The sequence below is a fragment of the Lissotriton helveticus genome, chromosome 10 (genome assembly GCF_964261635.1).
Source record: "Lissotriton helveticus chromosome 10, aLisHel1.1, whole genome shotgun sequence".
Lineage (NCBI taxonomy): Eukaryota > Metazoa > Chordata > Amphibia > Caudata > Salamandridae > Lissotriton > Lissotriton helveticus.
This window is the reverse complement of record NC_136071.1, coordinates 7,619,246-7,634,846: the sequence shown is the minus strand read 5'-3', so window position 1 is coordinate 7,634,846 and position 15,601 is coordinate 7,619,246. Positions and strand designations below refer to the sequence as shown.

At 50.7% G+C, this 15,601-nt stretch overlaps 1 protein-coding gene across 1 annotated transcript in view; it reads left to right on the top strand.

The window, feature by feature from the left end:
- The first annotated feature begins 357 nt into the window (after positions 1–357).
- HSD17B10 (hydroxysteroid 17-beta dehydrogenase 10) overlaps positions 358–15,601 on the top strand; it is a 29,796-nt gene continuing 14,552 nt past the window's right edge. The window contains exons 1-2 of the mRNA XM_078664112.1: positions 358–470; positions 10,183–10,347. Of these exons, the coding sequence (XP_078520238.1) occupies positions 447–470; positions 10,183–10,347 (189 nt within the window). The 5' untranslated portion in view covers positions 358–446. The remainder of the gene's footprint in view (positions 471–10,182; positions 10,348–15,601) is intronic.

Below are 15,601 nucleotides of genomic sequence, written 5' to 3'. Positions count from 1 at the left end.
TGTCTCGTCTGGTAGCGGTCACCGTCCCTGGGTGCCCGCGCGGAGCCCCCCCCTCGGGATGGGGGGGGCAGCGACCGTTCCTCTTGCCCCCCCGGGCCTGGTGGTGATTTATTAATGCGGCCCCGAGCCCCGCGCGACCTCCAGGGAGCGGCTCGTGGAGAGTAAAAGGGTGAGCGGGTATTAGGGGTCTGTACCCGGGAGGCCCGGTCAGAGGCCGGGGAGCCCGGCTCGAGGGCCAGGGACCCGTGTGAGGCCCCCACCCCTGCACTCCCCGTGTGAGCGGCTCCGCTCTGTCATGGCCGCCTCGTCCCTCCCTGTCATGGCCGCCGTGCGGGGGGCGGGGCAGCGCTCACAGGCCGCCTTGTGCCCCGCCCCCGGGGCGGAGCCTGGATCAGTACCTGCCTCTCACCTCTGCTGGAGGCACCGAGGGAGGCAGCAGCAGCAGCATGGCGGCGCCGAGGAGCCTGAAGGTGAGCGGGACACCCTAGGGTGCACCCCCCCCCGAGCCTGAAGGTGAGAGGAGACCCTGGGTGCACCGCCCCCTCTGAGATAGAAAGAGCCCCCCCCTGCAGAGCCTGAAGGTGAGAGGGAGACACTAAAGTGCATGCCCCCCACCCCCAGGATAGAAAGAGCCCCCCCCCCCCCGAGCCTGAAGGTGAGAGAGACCCTGGGTGCACCCCCCCCAGGATAGAAAGAGCCCCCCCCCTGCAGAGCCTGAAGGTGAGAGGGAGACACTAAAGTGCATGCCCCCCACCCCCAGAGATAGAAAGAGCCCCCCCCCCCGAGCCTGAAGGTGAGAGAGACCCTGGGTGCACCCCCCCCAGGATAGAAAGAGCCCCCCCCCTGCAGAGCCTGAAGGTGAGAGGGAGACACTAAAGTGCATGCCCCCCACCCCCAGGATAGAAAGAGCCCCCCCCCCGAGCCTGAAGGTGAGAGGAGACCCTGGGTGCACCCCCCCCAGGATAGAAAGAGCCCCCCCCCCTGCAGAGCCTGAAGGTGAGAGGGAGACACTAAAGTGCATGCCCCCCACCCCCAGGATAGAAAGAGCCCCCCCCCCCGAGCCTGAAGGTGAGAGGAGACCCTGGGTGCACCCCCCAGGATAGAAAGAGCCCCCCCCTGCAGAGCCTGAAGGTGAGAGGGAGACACTAAAGTGCATGCCCCCCACCCCCAGAGATAGAAAGAGCCCCCCCCCCCCGAGCCTGAAGGTGAGAGAGACCCTGGGTGCACCCCCCCCCAGGATAGAAAGAGCCCCCCCCCCTGCAGAGCCTGAAGGTGAGAGGGAGACACTAAAGTGCATGCCCCCCACCCCCAGAGATAGAAAGAGCCCCCCCCCCGAGCCTGAAGGTGAGAGGGAGACACTAAAGTGCCAGCCCCCCACCCCAGAGATAGAAAGAGCCCCCCCGAGCCTGAAGGTGAGAGGAGACCCTGGGTGCACCGCCCCCTCTGAGATAGAAAGAGCCTGAAGGTGAGAGGGAGACACTAAAGTGCATGCCCCCCACCCCCAGAGATAGAAAGAGCCCCCCCCCGAGCCTGAAGGTGAGAGGGAGACACTAAAGTGCCAGCCCCCCACCCCCAGGATAGAAAGAGCCCCCCCCCCGAGCCTGAAGGTGAGAGGGAGACACTAAAGTGCATGCCCCCCACCCCCAGGATAGAAAGAGCCCCCCCCCCCGAGCCTGAAGGTGAGAGGGAGACACTAAAGTGCATGCCCCCCACCCCAGAGATAGAAAGAGCCCCCCCCCCCTGCAGAGCCTGAAGGTGAGAGGGAGACACTAAAGTGCATGCCCCCCACCCCCAGAGATAGAAAGAGCCCCCCCCCCCGAGCCTGAAGGTGAGAGGGAGACACTAAAGTGCATGCTCCCCACCCCCAGAGATAGAAAGAGCCCCCCCCCCCGAGCCTGAAGGTGAGAGGGAGACACTAAAGTGCATGCTCCCCACCCCCAGAGATAGAAAGAGACCCCCCCACCCGAGCCTGAAGGTGAGAGGGAGACACTAAAGTGCATGCCCCCCACCCCCAGGATAGAAAGAGCCCCCCCCCGAGCCTGAAGGTGAGAGGGAGACACTAAAGTGCATGCCCCCCACCCCCAGAGATAGAAAGAGACCCCCCCCCCCCGAGCCTTGAGGTGAAAGGAGACCCTGGGTGCACCTCCCCCTCTCAGGTACAAAGACCCCCCTCCCCCTCCAGAGCCTGAAGGTGAGAGGAGACCCTGGGTGCACCTCCCCCTCTCAGGTACAAAGACCCCCCTCCCCCTCCAGAGCCTGAAGGTGAGAGGGAGACCTTGGTATGAGGGACCCCCCCCTAAGTAGACATTATTCCTTTGGAGATCCTGACCCCTCCCATCCTGACTAAGTCTATGCAGAGGGAGGCTGAGATTCACTGCTCCCTCTGAGATACATTTGTTTTATTTTATTTATGCATTTTTATATAACGCAGACTTTAATTACATGAGGCAGTAACGTGAGCAAACAAAATACAAGAGGTAGCAAAAGGTACATTACAGGAGGAAAAAGTGACTTGTGTGCAGGTTACAAAAGAAAACTAAAGTACAAGTAGAGGTATAATACTGCAATAAATGGACGACTCTCCATCACAAGGAGAAACGTTACGTAGGCAATGGTGGCACTTGTGCAAATATCGAAAGCAAACAAAATGCAAGAGGTAGCAAACAGTGTGATACAAGAGAAAAGTGACGTGTGCATGTTACAAAAGAGTACCAGACAGAGGTAGAAGGATAATACTGCAATAAATGGCAGAACACACTGGGAAGGCACTTCCATAGTCATGCAGAATAGAATTTCCTATAATGGAAGGATTACATTTGGAGGTGTCTTTGAAGGAGGAGAGCTTTGAGGTCAGTTTTGAAGGCCTGGGAGGAGGTGGTGGTCCGGAGCTGAGGCGAAAGTGAGTTCCAGATTCTCACCGCGTTGCCTGAAAAGGATTGGGCCATCGATCTTTCCTTCTTGAAAGTGGGAGGTTCAAGCAGTACATTTTCCGTATTACGTGATGGTCTAGAGCATGGGTACTCATAGTTCGGCCCGGCAAGCCTTCCCTGGCGGCCCGCAGACCTTGAGACATCCTACCCGTTTTATTTTATTATTATTTTTTGTTTTTAAAGAGTTTCTGCAGCAGCGTGAGAGACTCTGCTGCTCTGTGGGGGCCGGGTGATCCTAGTGATAGCCAGAGTAAAGCTGCAGGCCTAAGAAGAGGTGAAATACAACACCGCCTCATTAACATGCAAATGGTCTTTTAATGACCTGTGAAGTGCTCGGGCGGCTGTGTGTGTGTGTGTGTGTGTGCGCACGGAAGCTGTCTCAGCCCGGGCACACACAGGCAGGGGAAAATGACAGAGGGAGTGGGAGGGAGACGGAGTGAGAGGGAGGGAAACACAGGGAGACGGAGACGGAGTGAGAGGGAGGGAAACACAGGGAGAGGGAGTGAGAGGGCGGGAAAGGGAGTGAAAAGGAGGAAGACGGAGAGGGAGGGCAAGGGAGAGTGAGTGAGAGGGAGGGAGACGGAGAGGAAGTGAGAGGGAGGGAAATGGAGGGAGAGGGAGTGAAAAGGAGGGAGTGAGGGAGGGAAAGGGACGGAGAGAGGGAAAGGGAGAGAGAGGGAGTGAGACAGAGGGAGTGATAGGGAGTGAGACGGTCAGAGTGAGTGACACAGAGGGAGACGGGGAGAGAGAGCTAGAGAGAGGGAGGAGACAAAGAGAGAGAGAGAGATGTGTGTATGCCGGGTGTGGTGGCTCAGTGGACGGAGGCGTCTGCTTCAGGGACCTGTGATCAACCTCATTGTCAGTTTTTTTTGTTGCTCTAGACCCGCCCCCTCCCCATTGACCCCACCCGCACCGGTGCGGCCCTCGGACACAAAACAAACTGTAAATTTGGCCCGAGAGAAAGTTTGTGAGTACCCATGGTCTAGAGCTTCCAGAGAGTTTTAGTTTATTCTCCAGGTAGCGAGGAGAGGCGCAGTGCAAGGCTTTGTGGGTGATACAGGCAGTCTTGTAGATAGATCTTGCCTCGGTGGGAAGCCAGCGGAGGGTGGATAAAATGGGTGTGATGTGTTAGCTTCTTTTGGCCCCATATATGAACCGAGCTGCTGATGGAGAATAGATTTAAGGGGGGACAGGTGGGATTTGGGGAGGCCAGTAAGAAGAAAGTTTGTTTTTTGTTTTTTTCTTTTGCAGAGTTTTATATAGCGCGAACTAGACCCGAATCGGGTATCAGAGCGCTTTACATAGCACCAGTTACGTTACACGAGGACACACATAAAGTTTTTTTTTTTTTGTTAGGCACGGGGAGATTAAGTGATTTGCCCAGAATCACAGGATGTTTGGCGTCATTACCGAGACTCGAACCCAGGTCCGAGGTCGAGCTCCCTAGCCGTTAGGCCAACTCCTTTGCAGCAGTTGCAGTGGTCCAGTCTGGGGAGGATCAGAGATTGGACCAGGGTTTTAAGGTCTTGCTCCGGGAAGAAGCGACAAATCCCCCAAAGAAGGCGCAGTTGGTATTGAGCTGACTTTGCAAGGGAATTGATGTGGGAGATTAGATTGAGTTTTTTGTCAAGTATGATACCAAGGGATTTTGCACTGTCGACAATGATGGGTTTATCGTTAAGTAGATTAATCTGACCCATCCATGATTGAACCGGGGGAGGAGAAAGTGAGGAGGAGAGGAGGAGGAGGAGGAGGAATTCAGTTTTGAAGAGATTCAGAATCAGTTGATGAGTTAACATCCAGTTTTGAATGGAGTCAAGAGTAGAGCTTAGGATGGAGAGATCGTGAGTGGAGGCAACCATGAGGTAGATTTGAGTGTCGTCTGCATAGAGATGATAGTGGATCCTGGATTTACTTAGGAGATTGAACAATGTGGGTGCAAGTATAGAGCCTTAAGGAACACCTTGACCTACCGCCAAAGGAGATGAAAGACTGTTCGCTATTTTGATCATTTGGGATCTATCAGAGAAGAAGGAAGCAAACCATGTAAGCACAGTGCCTTCCATGCCCATTCTCTGTTGAAGAGTGTTGAGGAGAGTTTTGTGATTGACAGTGTCAAAGGCTGCAGAAAGGTCAAGGCGAATTAGAAGACAAGCGCCCCCCCCCCTCCGAATCGAGTATCCGCAGCACGTCATCAATCACTTGCAGCAGAGCTGTTTCAGTGCTGCAGTTTTGAATGAAGCCGGACTGGAAATTGTCAAGAAGATCATTGTCCTTGATATGACAAGAGAGTTGTTTCGCTACACATCTTTCTGTGATCTTCGCAAGAAAGGGTAGGTTAGTGATGGGGCAGAAGTTGTTGAGGTCATTTGCATCAGCAGTGGGTTTTTTAAGCAGAGGGGTGACCTGTCCAGTTTTGAAGGAAATAGGAAGGGAGCCTTGCCAGAGAGAGAGGTTGACCAGAGTGATCCAATAGGCGAGAGAATGGGTATAGAAGCCAATGGGAATGGCACTATGGATGGCGTTAAGAAAATGGTTGGAGGGCTTTGTTTTGAGGACGCATTTGAGGAGGACATCTTCAGAGATGGGGTCAAAGTTCTGCCAAATGGCTAAGGATTTGCGCTCCTCTGGAGGGGTAGGATGAATGACCTGATCCACAAGTGATTTCACTTTTTCGTCAAAGAATATAGCGAATTCCGCTGCTTTCTTAGTTGAAGCCTCCAACTTGGAGGTTGGGGAAGAGCAGTTAGGATTCTTGATGAGATCGAATAGTTTTTTGGGTCTGTTTTTGGCTGAGTCAAGGAGGGTTCTGAAGTGCGACACTTTTCCAAGGAAGATGTGCTTGTGGTACTTGGATATTGCTGAGCGAAGCGTGGCCAAATTATCGGTGGAGGGCGCTTGCCTCCATTGTTTCTCCAGGAAACTTAGGTACTTCCTTTCTTCATAGAGGGATTTGTTGAACCAAGGTGCTGAGGGAGTAGGCCTGTTCTATTTGCTTTGGAGAGGAGAGACGTTCTTGATTTAGACTCTGGGGCATTGGGAGGTGAGTTTGTCAACATCTAAGTTCGGGTCTAGCCTTGGAAATGATAGCAAAGCTGATTCACAGAGGGAACCGAGGTCAATATTTTTAGTGTCACAGAACCAGGAGGTAGCCCTCTTAGGTTGGCCAAGAGTTATAGAGTGTGCTAGGTGAAGAGAGAATGGGATGAGGAGGTGGTCAGACCAGTCTACATGAATAGGGCAGGGGTCGAAAAATGCGAGTGAATTTCCTGAAGGGCGAGTCAGTTTCAAGGCCTACTTGACCGGCCTGGCGAGTGCTTATCTGGCACTGCAGTAGCAGGTGAAGGCTCTAGGGGGCAGCATTACAATGGCGGCAACGACGGCATTCAAGTATTAAGTGCACGCGGTGCGCTGTGAAGGCTCTAGGGGGCAGCATGCACGCACCACCTAACTTAGTGGTGGTGGTGTGGTGCGCTGCCTATTGTTTCTGTGGGTCCCAGGGCCGTCAATCTTGTAGCGCGCGAAAGCGCTACCAATGACGGCCCTGGCCTGCCCCCGCGCGCTGTGCTGCCTTAAGTGTAGCAGTGACGCAGCACGCCACCACGCGTGCTCTCTTTGGTGGAGCCGGGAGTCGGGACGGAGTGCGGGGCGATTTGGAGGTGAGCCAATTGTGTATTTTGGGTTTTGAACATCCTACATTAAATGCTCACTATCCTGAAATCTGCATTTGTGGCTACACTGCATTAGGCATGTCCTGGAAACAGTTGTCACCAACCTTCTACACATCTGCAGAGAAATGGCTTACTCGGTGAAGACCGGCGTTGTTTATGACATGTTTGCTTGTAACCGCCTTACTAATCGCCAAAGAAGACCTAGTCCCCCATGGTGGTTGCCACACAATCGCACCCATCCCAAAGAATGCAAAGAATGGTTGCAGTGTTGGTGTGTAACCCTCACTGGGTTAACCCCAGTAAGGGAGGAAGACTTTGTTGCACAGTTGAAGCTCGTGCCTAGAAGTTGTTCATTAAAAGAATGGTATTTAATAGTTGGTTTTCTGCAAAACTACAGACTGTCGGCGTACTAAACAACACTGATCTTAAATGTTTCCTAGAAAAACTTTAGGTTCTGTTTAAGTCTTGACCGAGCGTTACTAACTTTTGGCACGAAAACATCCAATTCGTGGATTACATACTAGATAAATATATTCTAATGTCTCCTGTAGTGGAAATCCTGCAAAGTTTATCACACATTTGGTTTAAAAACTGCATAAAAGTGATTGTTCGAGCATTTATTTGTTTTATTTTTGTTTGTGTTTGTAAGGCTTGCATAAGATCTTTCAGTCTCCTTAGTGTGTTAGGATATATGAAGAGAGTAGTTAATTGTCGCATATTTCAGTGGGCAGTAAACATTATGAATATTATAAACAGGTAAAAAGACGTGATACTTACTATCTCGTCGTGATAGTCATGCTCCCTTTTTAACTGTTATGGGGTAGTAACTTCTATCTGCTATGTGTGGGGGTATGACGTGGAAGTATACTTTGAAGGCCTCGTTTGATCAGAGTCGGAGTGAAAAATAAATGTTGAAGCAACACAAACATATGTGGAGCACCTCACCAGGGCTTTTACGTGTACAGTTGAATAAGCAGGGTGGAAGAGTCCTGCCCTCACACACAGAAACCACTAGACTGGTGGTGTAACGCAAATGAGGGAATGCCACTGCAAAATGTGATGAGAGCACCATGTCCTTCCATATCTTACTCATATAAGTAGGTTTTAGAGTGAATGGGGCCATGGAACTCTGAAGGGTGGGGTGCCCGCGTGCTACAGAGGGTGCAGAGTTCTGCATTATGGCCCTGCATGAGAAAAGCAGCACTAGCCCCAGACTTCATTTAAAATGCTGATGGAGAAATCTTAAAATTGAATTCTGGATGAAGGCACTTGATAAGTGAAGGCACTTGATAAGTGATGGTACTAAGCTGAGAAAGATACTGGGTGGTCTCCTTACAGTCACCAACGTGACTAAACAAAACCAGGGAACCTATTAGTGGTATAACACAAAAGTATGGGGTCCCTGCAGAATGTAATGCAGGTCCCAGGCCAGAGTCATGTGTCACAGTATTCAAAGGCTTTAGTTTAAATCAGGGACCACCTGTTGCGGCGAAGCAACGTACTTTATAGACTGTGTTACGCCCAGAGTTTTAAGTGGGATGGATAAACTGGGGATCTCTCAAAGGGGCATGGTCGATATCAATATTGGCATGGCTTAAACCACCTAAGCTAAGGATCTGTGCTGAGCACTGGTATTTTGCTGCTTCTGTCATTGCATCCTGACATATAATACAACATGTAACATTACACCCACAACAATATAGGATTATTGGCTTTCTCAATCGTTATTTGAATAAGATAAATAAGCATATTGAAAATACTTCCGTTCCGACATGATGAGACTGTGAAAGTACTATATATAATGCGTTTCTTTGAAGTTACCTCAAAGGCAATGATGGGCGATAATATTCAAATGTGTTTTCCCCCTGGCGGGTGAGGGCAAAAACGGAGATCCTATCATGATAGGGAACCGTCTCAGCACCTGCTTTTTAAAATTGCGGGTTTGAGCACTGGCAGGACCCGGCCCACTTAAAGGCCTCGTTACCCCTCTGTTGCGATCCAGAAGGAAAAGCTAAACTTTTGCAGTATTAAAAGCGCGCCTTACGCCCCCATATGACAGGGATATGGTTGAAGACCCAGGAAAATGCATATGTGATTAGTTTGCGGGTCGAGTGCTTTGCTGTTAGGTCGAGTAGAAAGGGCTACTCACTCGACCTGCAGGTCAAGTACGATTTTTTAGATTTGTCTAGCCCTGTAGGGGTAGCGATAGAAAGCATGCCTGCTTTAGAAATAACAAGGTCCAGGATTGAGCCCTTAGTGTGTTGATTCTGTGCAGTGTTGGATAAGATCGTTTGCAGAGAGGAAGGTAGCCAGCATATTCGCAGAAGAGGCTTGCGGCGAGCCCCAGTGGAGATTGAAGTCACCCACGAAGGTCTGATTGTCACTTTGCGAGTATTGGTCACTAATGAAGTCAGTGACTTCCTCCATAAACGAAGGGCCGCTACAAGGCGGGCGGTAAATGGCATGGAATCTGAGGAGTGAGCAGTGGTGCAATTGAAGGTCAAGAGATAGACATTCAAAAGTGCGGAAGGAGCTGTTAGGAAAAGCCTTAAGTTGAAGGGAGTTTCTAAAGATGACTGCAACACCTCCCCCAACTTTGTCAATTCTGTCATTTCTAAATATAGAATAGCCTGTGGGTAATAGGAGATCAAATATAGAGCACTGCTCCCCCTGAGGTAAAGAGCCCCCTTGGGATGCACTGCTCCCCCTGAGATAGAGAGCCCCCTTGGGATGCACTGCTCCCCCTGAGGTAAAGAGCCCCCTTGGGATGCATGGCTCCCCTAGCCCCCTTGGGTTGCAGTGCAAGCAGGGGGGCACTGAGGTGCCTGAAGGCGAGAGATGGCCCTGAGACAGAGACCCTGAGCTATAATATCCCCAAAGCAGAGAACCCCTGAGACCGAGAGTGGCACTTGTCTCATAAAGCCTCGTAAGATAGGCCCACTGAGACGCTTCAACATCATTGCAACCCAGATGAACCTGACTGAGTGAGACTGAGCTCCCTGAGATGGGGAGGCGCGTGAGATGTGCCCACTGAGACACTTCAGCATCATTGGAACCTGACTGAGTGGGACTGAGCTCCCTGAGATGGAGAGCCCTGTATGATGTTATGCCTCCCTGCGTAAGATCTCCTCCTTAGACGAGCACTTCTGGCATTACGAAGACAGAAGCCACTCCTGCCCGAGTGCGTGCAATAGAGCGCTCCCTGGGATAGGGTCCCAAGGCTCGATGTACCCCCTTCTCTTGATATGTAGTGCCCCCTAAAATAAAGGACTGTTCCCTGGTGTAGTGAAGCACAGGGTGCAAGAAGGCCCGCCCCACCTGATGTTGAGCACAGCAGAGTGGCACATTCACTCTGGAGCAGAGAGAACCCCCGTCTCTCCACAACAAGTCCCCTACAGAGTGTCTCTGAGATGGTTCGTTGTTTCCCGTACTATAGATCATAAAGTTCCTGGTCCCCAAACAACATAGCCCGTTAGGTAGAGAACATCCGGTTTCCCACCCTCATGCTTTGGAGAGAGCCCTAAGTCTGAGATCCTGACACTGAATAGTATTGTTTACATTCCTTGCCTTCTTTCTCACAGGGTATGGTGGGCATCGTGACTGGAGCAGCCTCGGGTCTTGGCCGGGCAACGGTGGAGCGACTCATCCAACAGGGAGCCTCTGCGGTGGTGCTGGATCTTCCCACGTCTGAGGGGAGCAACGTGGCCAAAGCATTGGGTAACCAGTGCCTTTTTACCCCTGCTGATGTACGTATGGTAATATTGTGTTTTTCTGCCCGTTGAGCTGTAAATTGTAAATTGTAAATTGATACTTGTATAGTGCAGTACTCACCCGCAAGGGTCTCAAGGCGCTTGTACGAAAACCGCTGTGGAACCCATCCTGGCTTTCCCTGTGAGGTGTCCACTCCTGGGCACCCCAAGGTGGAGGCCAGGCATCCTTCGCGTTGTGGCGATTAAGCAAGCTATTGCCTCGAGTTGCAGAGTGGGACTCCATGATTGGAATAGGCACCGAGGCGAGAATTATCAGGTCCGTAGAATTTTTGAGCCCAAGACCCGCCGTGGCGGGGAATTGAACCCTGGTCCCGGACTAGACCTCTGCATCAGGGTCTGCCGCTCTAACCATTGAGCCACACTTCTCCACAAGCTCAGTCAAACAATACCAAGCATTGGCAAAGCTAATAGGTCTTGCCAATCCGTGAGCTATTGGCGTTGTCGGTGCATGTGTGTACGATGGCAGGGCTGGTGACATTGACATACGGGTTCTCGACAAACGAACGGTCCTGTAGGTGGAGTTGGCTGTAATGTGAGGCAGTGTGGTTTTGCCTATTAAAATGGAGCTCCTGTCCCTCCTTCCTCAACCAGGTGAGTTATAAACAGACACAGCCCGAAGCAACATGCAACTGGGTAGAGCGCCAAAGGCAAATGAAAGTAAAAAAAACACATATATTCGTAAAAAGAATAAACACGTACTTAACTGTGTTCTGTGCTGCATACAATTTGTATTCATTAGAACAGATTACATCTCACGTTATTTCAGAGTTGTACTTATTGTTGAGTGCCTGTGTTCTTACAATGGTGTGTAAATACGTAATTGCTGCTTTCTGGACAGGATGTACTGAGAAAGCTTCAAAAATAAATGTCAGTAGTGGCATGTAATTCTCAGTTAGGCACACCATTCATTTGCAGCTATGGAGACTCGATGTCTTTACCAGAAAGTGAAGTACTGGTTTTGATACAAAGCTGCCTATAAAACGCATGATAGTTCCACCAATTAAGAGCTTTTGCAACATAACGGAGTACGGGGGTAATTATGTGGTATTCAGATTACGGCATTACTCCCCTTTCTGTGCACATTTTGAGGTCTCTGGTGAAACCGCAGGATTGATGAGATATCATGTCACAAACGAGCCCGCATTCATGAAACACACTGCCCCGGCTGCCGCTGAAGTAAAGAACGCCATGCCCGGAACAGGCCATGAATTACAAACACACCACCCAGAGCAGCCTCTGACTTATAAACGCCATGGGACGCTGCTGACTAAAGAAGTGCTGCACATATTCAGTGATGCACATACATTTCTTTGCACAGTAAACTTACAAACTAGCCATTTTTCAATTCTAAAATCTATTTTATGACTTGTTCCCTGTCACCTCTTTCATGATAATCTTAACACCACACCCAAAATAAGACCATCTGGTATAGAAATACATAAGAATAATATGTTGCTGATGAGCTCAGGTTATAATGCGTTGCAGCAATGCTGCTACTTTAAAAGTCATAGCATTACAACCAGGAATGCGACTTTCAAGATTTACGAGCGATCACAGGAGGCACCTCTCAAGTGCAATTAAGTGTTTGCTCCACAGAAGTGCAACTTGGAACCAAAGTAATGCGGGCATTTTACCTGTTCTGACATGCGAGTGTGTCATTCATTTGTACCGGTGCACGTCCGGAACATAAACACTGCAAATGAATACACAATGCACCGACTACTGCGTCACGGGGCTGGCTGTGCATGGGGGAAATACCCGCCCTCCACTGTGTAAACAAGCAATGGTGTACGGGGGGGGGCCAAGCAGCGATGAGGGAGGGGGTGGAGGGTGTACTGCTCAAGCAGCGAGAGGAGAGGGTTAGGGCACGCAACAGGCGCCCTCTGAAAAGAGCGTCTGACATACAATCTCGTTCCTTGAATGCTCAGGAAATGTGATGAGATAAGAACAAAATTTACAGGTCCGGAGCAGCGATACTTTCCACCTATTCTATGGAGTCCTGGGGAATCTTCATTGGACTTCCAACTCTTGCCTGGTTCACAATCCTATGGCTTAGGCACTCTGATTGATTTCTAGAACCATCTGAGTTTTGTTTCCTGCCCTTATGATTCTGGAGCTAATGAGAGTTGAAGCTGTGGCTGGGATTCCCTTGCACTGGCCAGAAGTCCAGCTACTGGATCCCATAGTCCCCATAGTACAGTTCCTAGTCCTGTGAACACCCCAAATCACCAAATATTCTGTACCTTAATAGGTAGAACCAGAACCACAGACCTCACCGCCCTTTCCTACACATAAAGGGACAGTTATGATAATCTAGAACTATATCCACCTACGGATCCCACGTAATCGTCCTGCAGTTACTGAAATTCGACTCCAGTGACACTGCCAACTGACCCTCTGCGACCATTGACTGGACACTGCCCTCCACATTTGCGTCATCCAGAGAGCCATGTAAAATAATTTGTTACTTTAAAGGTTGAGCTCTTCAGTTGTTTGGGTGGTGGGCGTATTGGGCATCCTTTGGGTATCTTTTTGGTTTTGTGTCAGATGCACAATGTCATAGTGTGCAAACACAGATTCCCTCCCACCAAAACCACAGGACCATTAGGTTTGGTCTTTATATGGACTTGGAAGTAACTTTGCAAAATCCATTACGGATCTAACTTGTTTTGTGTCTTGTTGCGCCATGCCTTGTTTTTTGGCCAACACAACAGCACCCCCTAGTCACCAGTTTTAAACCAGACTACCGTGCTCTAACGCCTAATAACTGTAAACTCGTTTTCCCTCGTTTTTAAATTGGGCCACTCACAGACCCACACTGCTGTCACCTCACTCCCACTGTAATTTGGCATTACTCACCGCGTTTTAGCGGGTCCCTGCCCACTGTCTCGCCTGGTGGCCATATTGGGAGGGGGGACATTGTAGGCGGCGCGGTTAGCGCTCCAGTGTGCACGCGCTCGGCGAACATAAAGGCAGCCATGCTGACGCGCAGCGTCATCACGCAGCGTCATCGCCGGATTGTCGCCGGAGTTTCGCCAGAGTCAAGCCCGTCTGTGCCCGTCCGGGCCCAGACGGGCCTTGGGCATGCCACTCTGCTCAACTCTCCGAACACACGGATTCCCTCCTACAGGTACTCACGGGACTCGCTTCTCGCATTACGCGTGCCAAGACATCCTAGTTGTTACTATTATTGGGCGGAGGGTGGTGTATTCAAACCCTGTTCTGGCTGTCGCCCACATAATACGGTTAAGGCTCCCGACTCTTATATGATGGCTCTGCTTAATTGCAGATCACTTCCCTGTCACTCGACGGAAATCCATTGCCTTCTTTTGGACTATAGGTTGGATGTTTTATTTCTTACGGAGACGTGGCTATCCGCTGGTTCCGACCCCGACATTGTTAATGCTCTTCCCCCGGGATACCTCATGTGTCACCTTGATAGGCCGGATGGAAGAGGGGGCGGAGTGGCCATTATTTACAGAGACACATTGGTATGCAAAGCCGCTGATTGCGGCATTAACAATGCTGAGAGTTGTCATTTCACTCTTGGCATCTCTTCAACTGTCTCTATCTCTGGTATTTTGGTGTACCGGCCTCCCGCTACGCTAGGGAACTTTGTGGATTCCTTTATGGAAACTGTTGTTCCACTTGCTGCGGCTTCGTCCAACTCTCTTATTCTTGGGGACTTCAACTTTCATTTTGACGACCCCAATGACGTGGTGTCAAGGGATCTTACAAGTTTGCTTGGTGCACTTGACCTGCATCTTGTTAATGTGGGAGTGACTCATAACAGAGGTCATCAGCTGGATGCGGTCTTCGCTAATTCGGCGAACTTGCAGGCCCTCCAGACGTTGGCTCTCCCTTGGACTGACTACCATTTCATTCCGTTTAGCTGGTTGTCTGGGAACCGGAGAGACCCTCCACTTAGGCAACATACTGTGGACCGCCTCTGGTCGAAGCTTCCGGTAGATAGGTGGGCGGAAGAGCTAGCCAGAACCTGTCCCCATCATGTAGAAGACCCCAGCTTTGCTGATCAGCTTGTAGTCAATTGGCTAACCAACTCGTTGGACTTGCTGATCCCGAACAAAAGGAGGCTTGTCAGGGAGAGAAGAATTGGTACTGCTCCCTGGTACACCCCCGAACTCAGGTGCATTCGAACTTCCTGTAAAAGGTTTGAGCGTGCCTGGAGGAGAGAGCAGACCGAGGAAAGTCGGGCCTCTTATAGGAAGGAGCTGAGGAAATATAAAAGGGCACTGAAGGACGCTAAAAGGGCTTTCTTTAGCGAGAGGATTGCGAGGGCAAGTAATTCCTCCGGCGAGTCGTTTAAAATTTTTAAAGAACTTCTGAAAGCACCCACCCCCCCAGTGCTACAGGATGACCCTAAAGGACAATGTGAGGATTTGGCAAAATTCTTTCATTCAAAAATAGAGAAAATATTATCCTCCTTACCCTCTATCCCTCTCATTCAGGAATCAGTCATTGGCTCTACTAACTGCCTGACTGAGCTTATATCCTTTGGCCCCTTCTCGGAAGAGGAGGTTACAAAGGTCCTGCTGGAGTTGAAGAGTGGCTCTCCGAGTGATCCAGTCCCGATGAAACACCTTAAGCCCGTGGTTAACATCCTGTCAACGCCTTTGACTGATCTCATAAACCTCTCACTTGCTCAGGGCATAGTGCCACAGAGATGGAAAAAGGCTGTGGTGAAAGCCATACTGAAAAAACCAGGATTGGATCCATCTGATTTGGCCAATTTTAGGCCAATTTCTCTCCTCCCTGGTTTTTCAAAAATTGCTGAGAAGCTTGTCAATCATCAGCTCTCGTACCATCTTGAAGCTAACCACCTGCTAGGAGACTCCCAGACTGGTTTCCGCCCCGGCCATGGAACAGACACTGCCTTGTTGGCAGTAGTGGAGGAGGCAAGAAGCACTCTCGATACAGGGGGGTCAGTGGCAGTGATCCTCCTGGACTTGAGTGCTGCTTTCGACACCGTGAACCATCAGGTGCTCCTCCAACGGCTGTCAGAGGCAGGTGTCTCGGGGACAGCGTTGAAATGGCTGGGCTCCTTTCTTGCGGATCGTTTTTACCAGGTCTGGGAAGGGTCGGAGCAATCTGCCCCAATCCCTCTTCAATGTGGAGTCCCGCAGGGCTCATCGCTGAGCCCTACCTTATTTAATATTTATATGACTCCACTTGAAAGAGTGGTCGCCCCTTCGGGGGTGAAGATCATCAG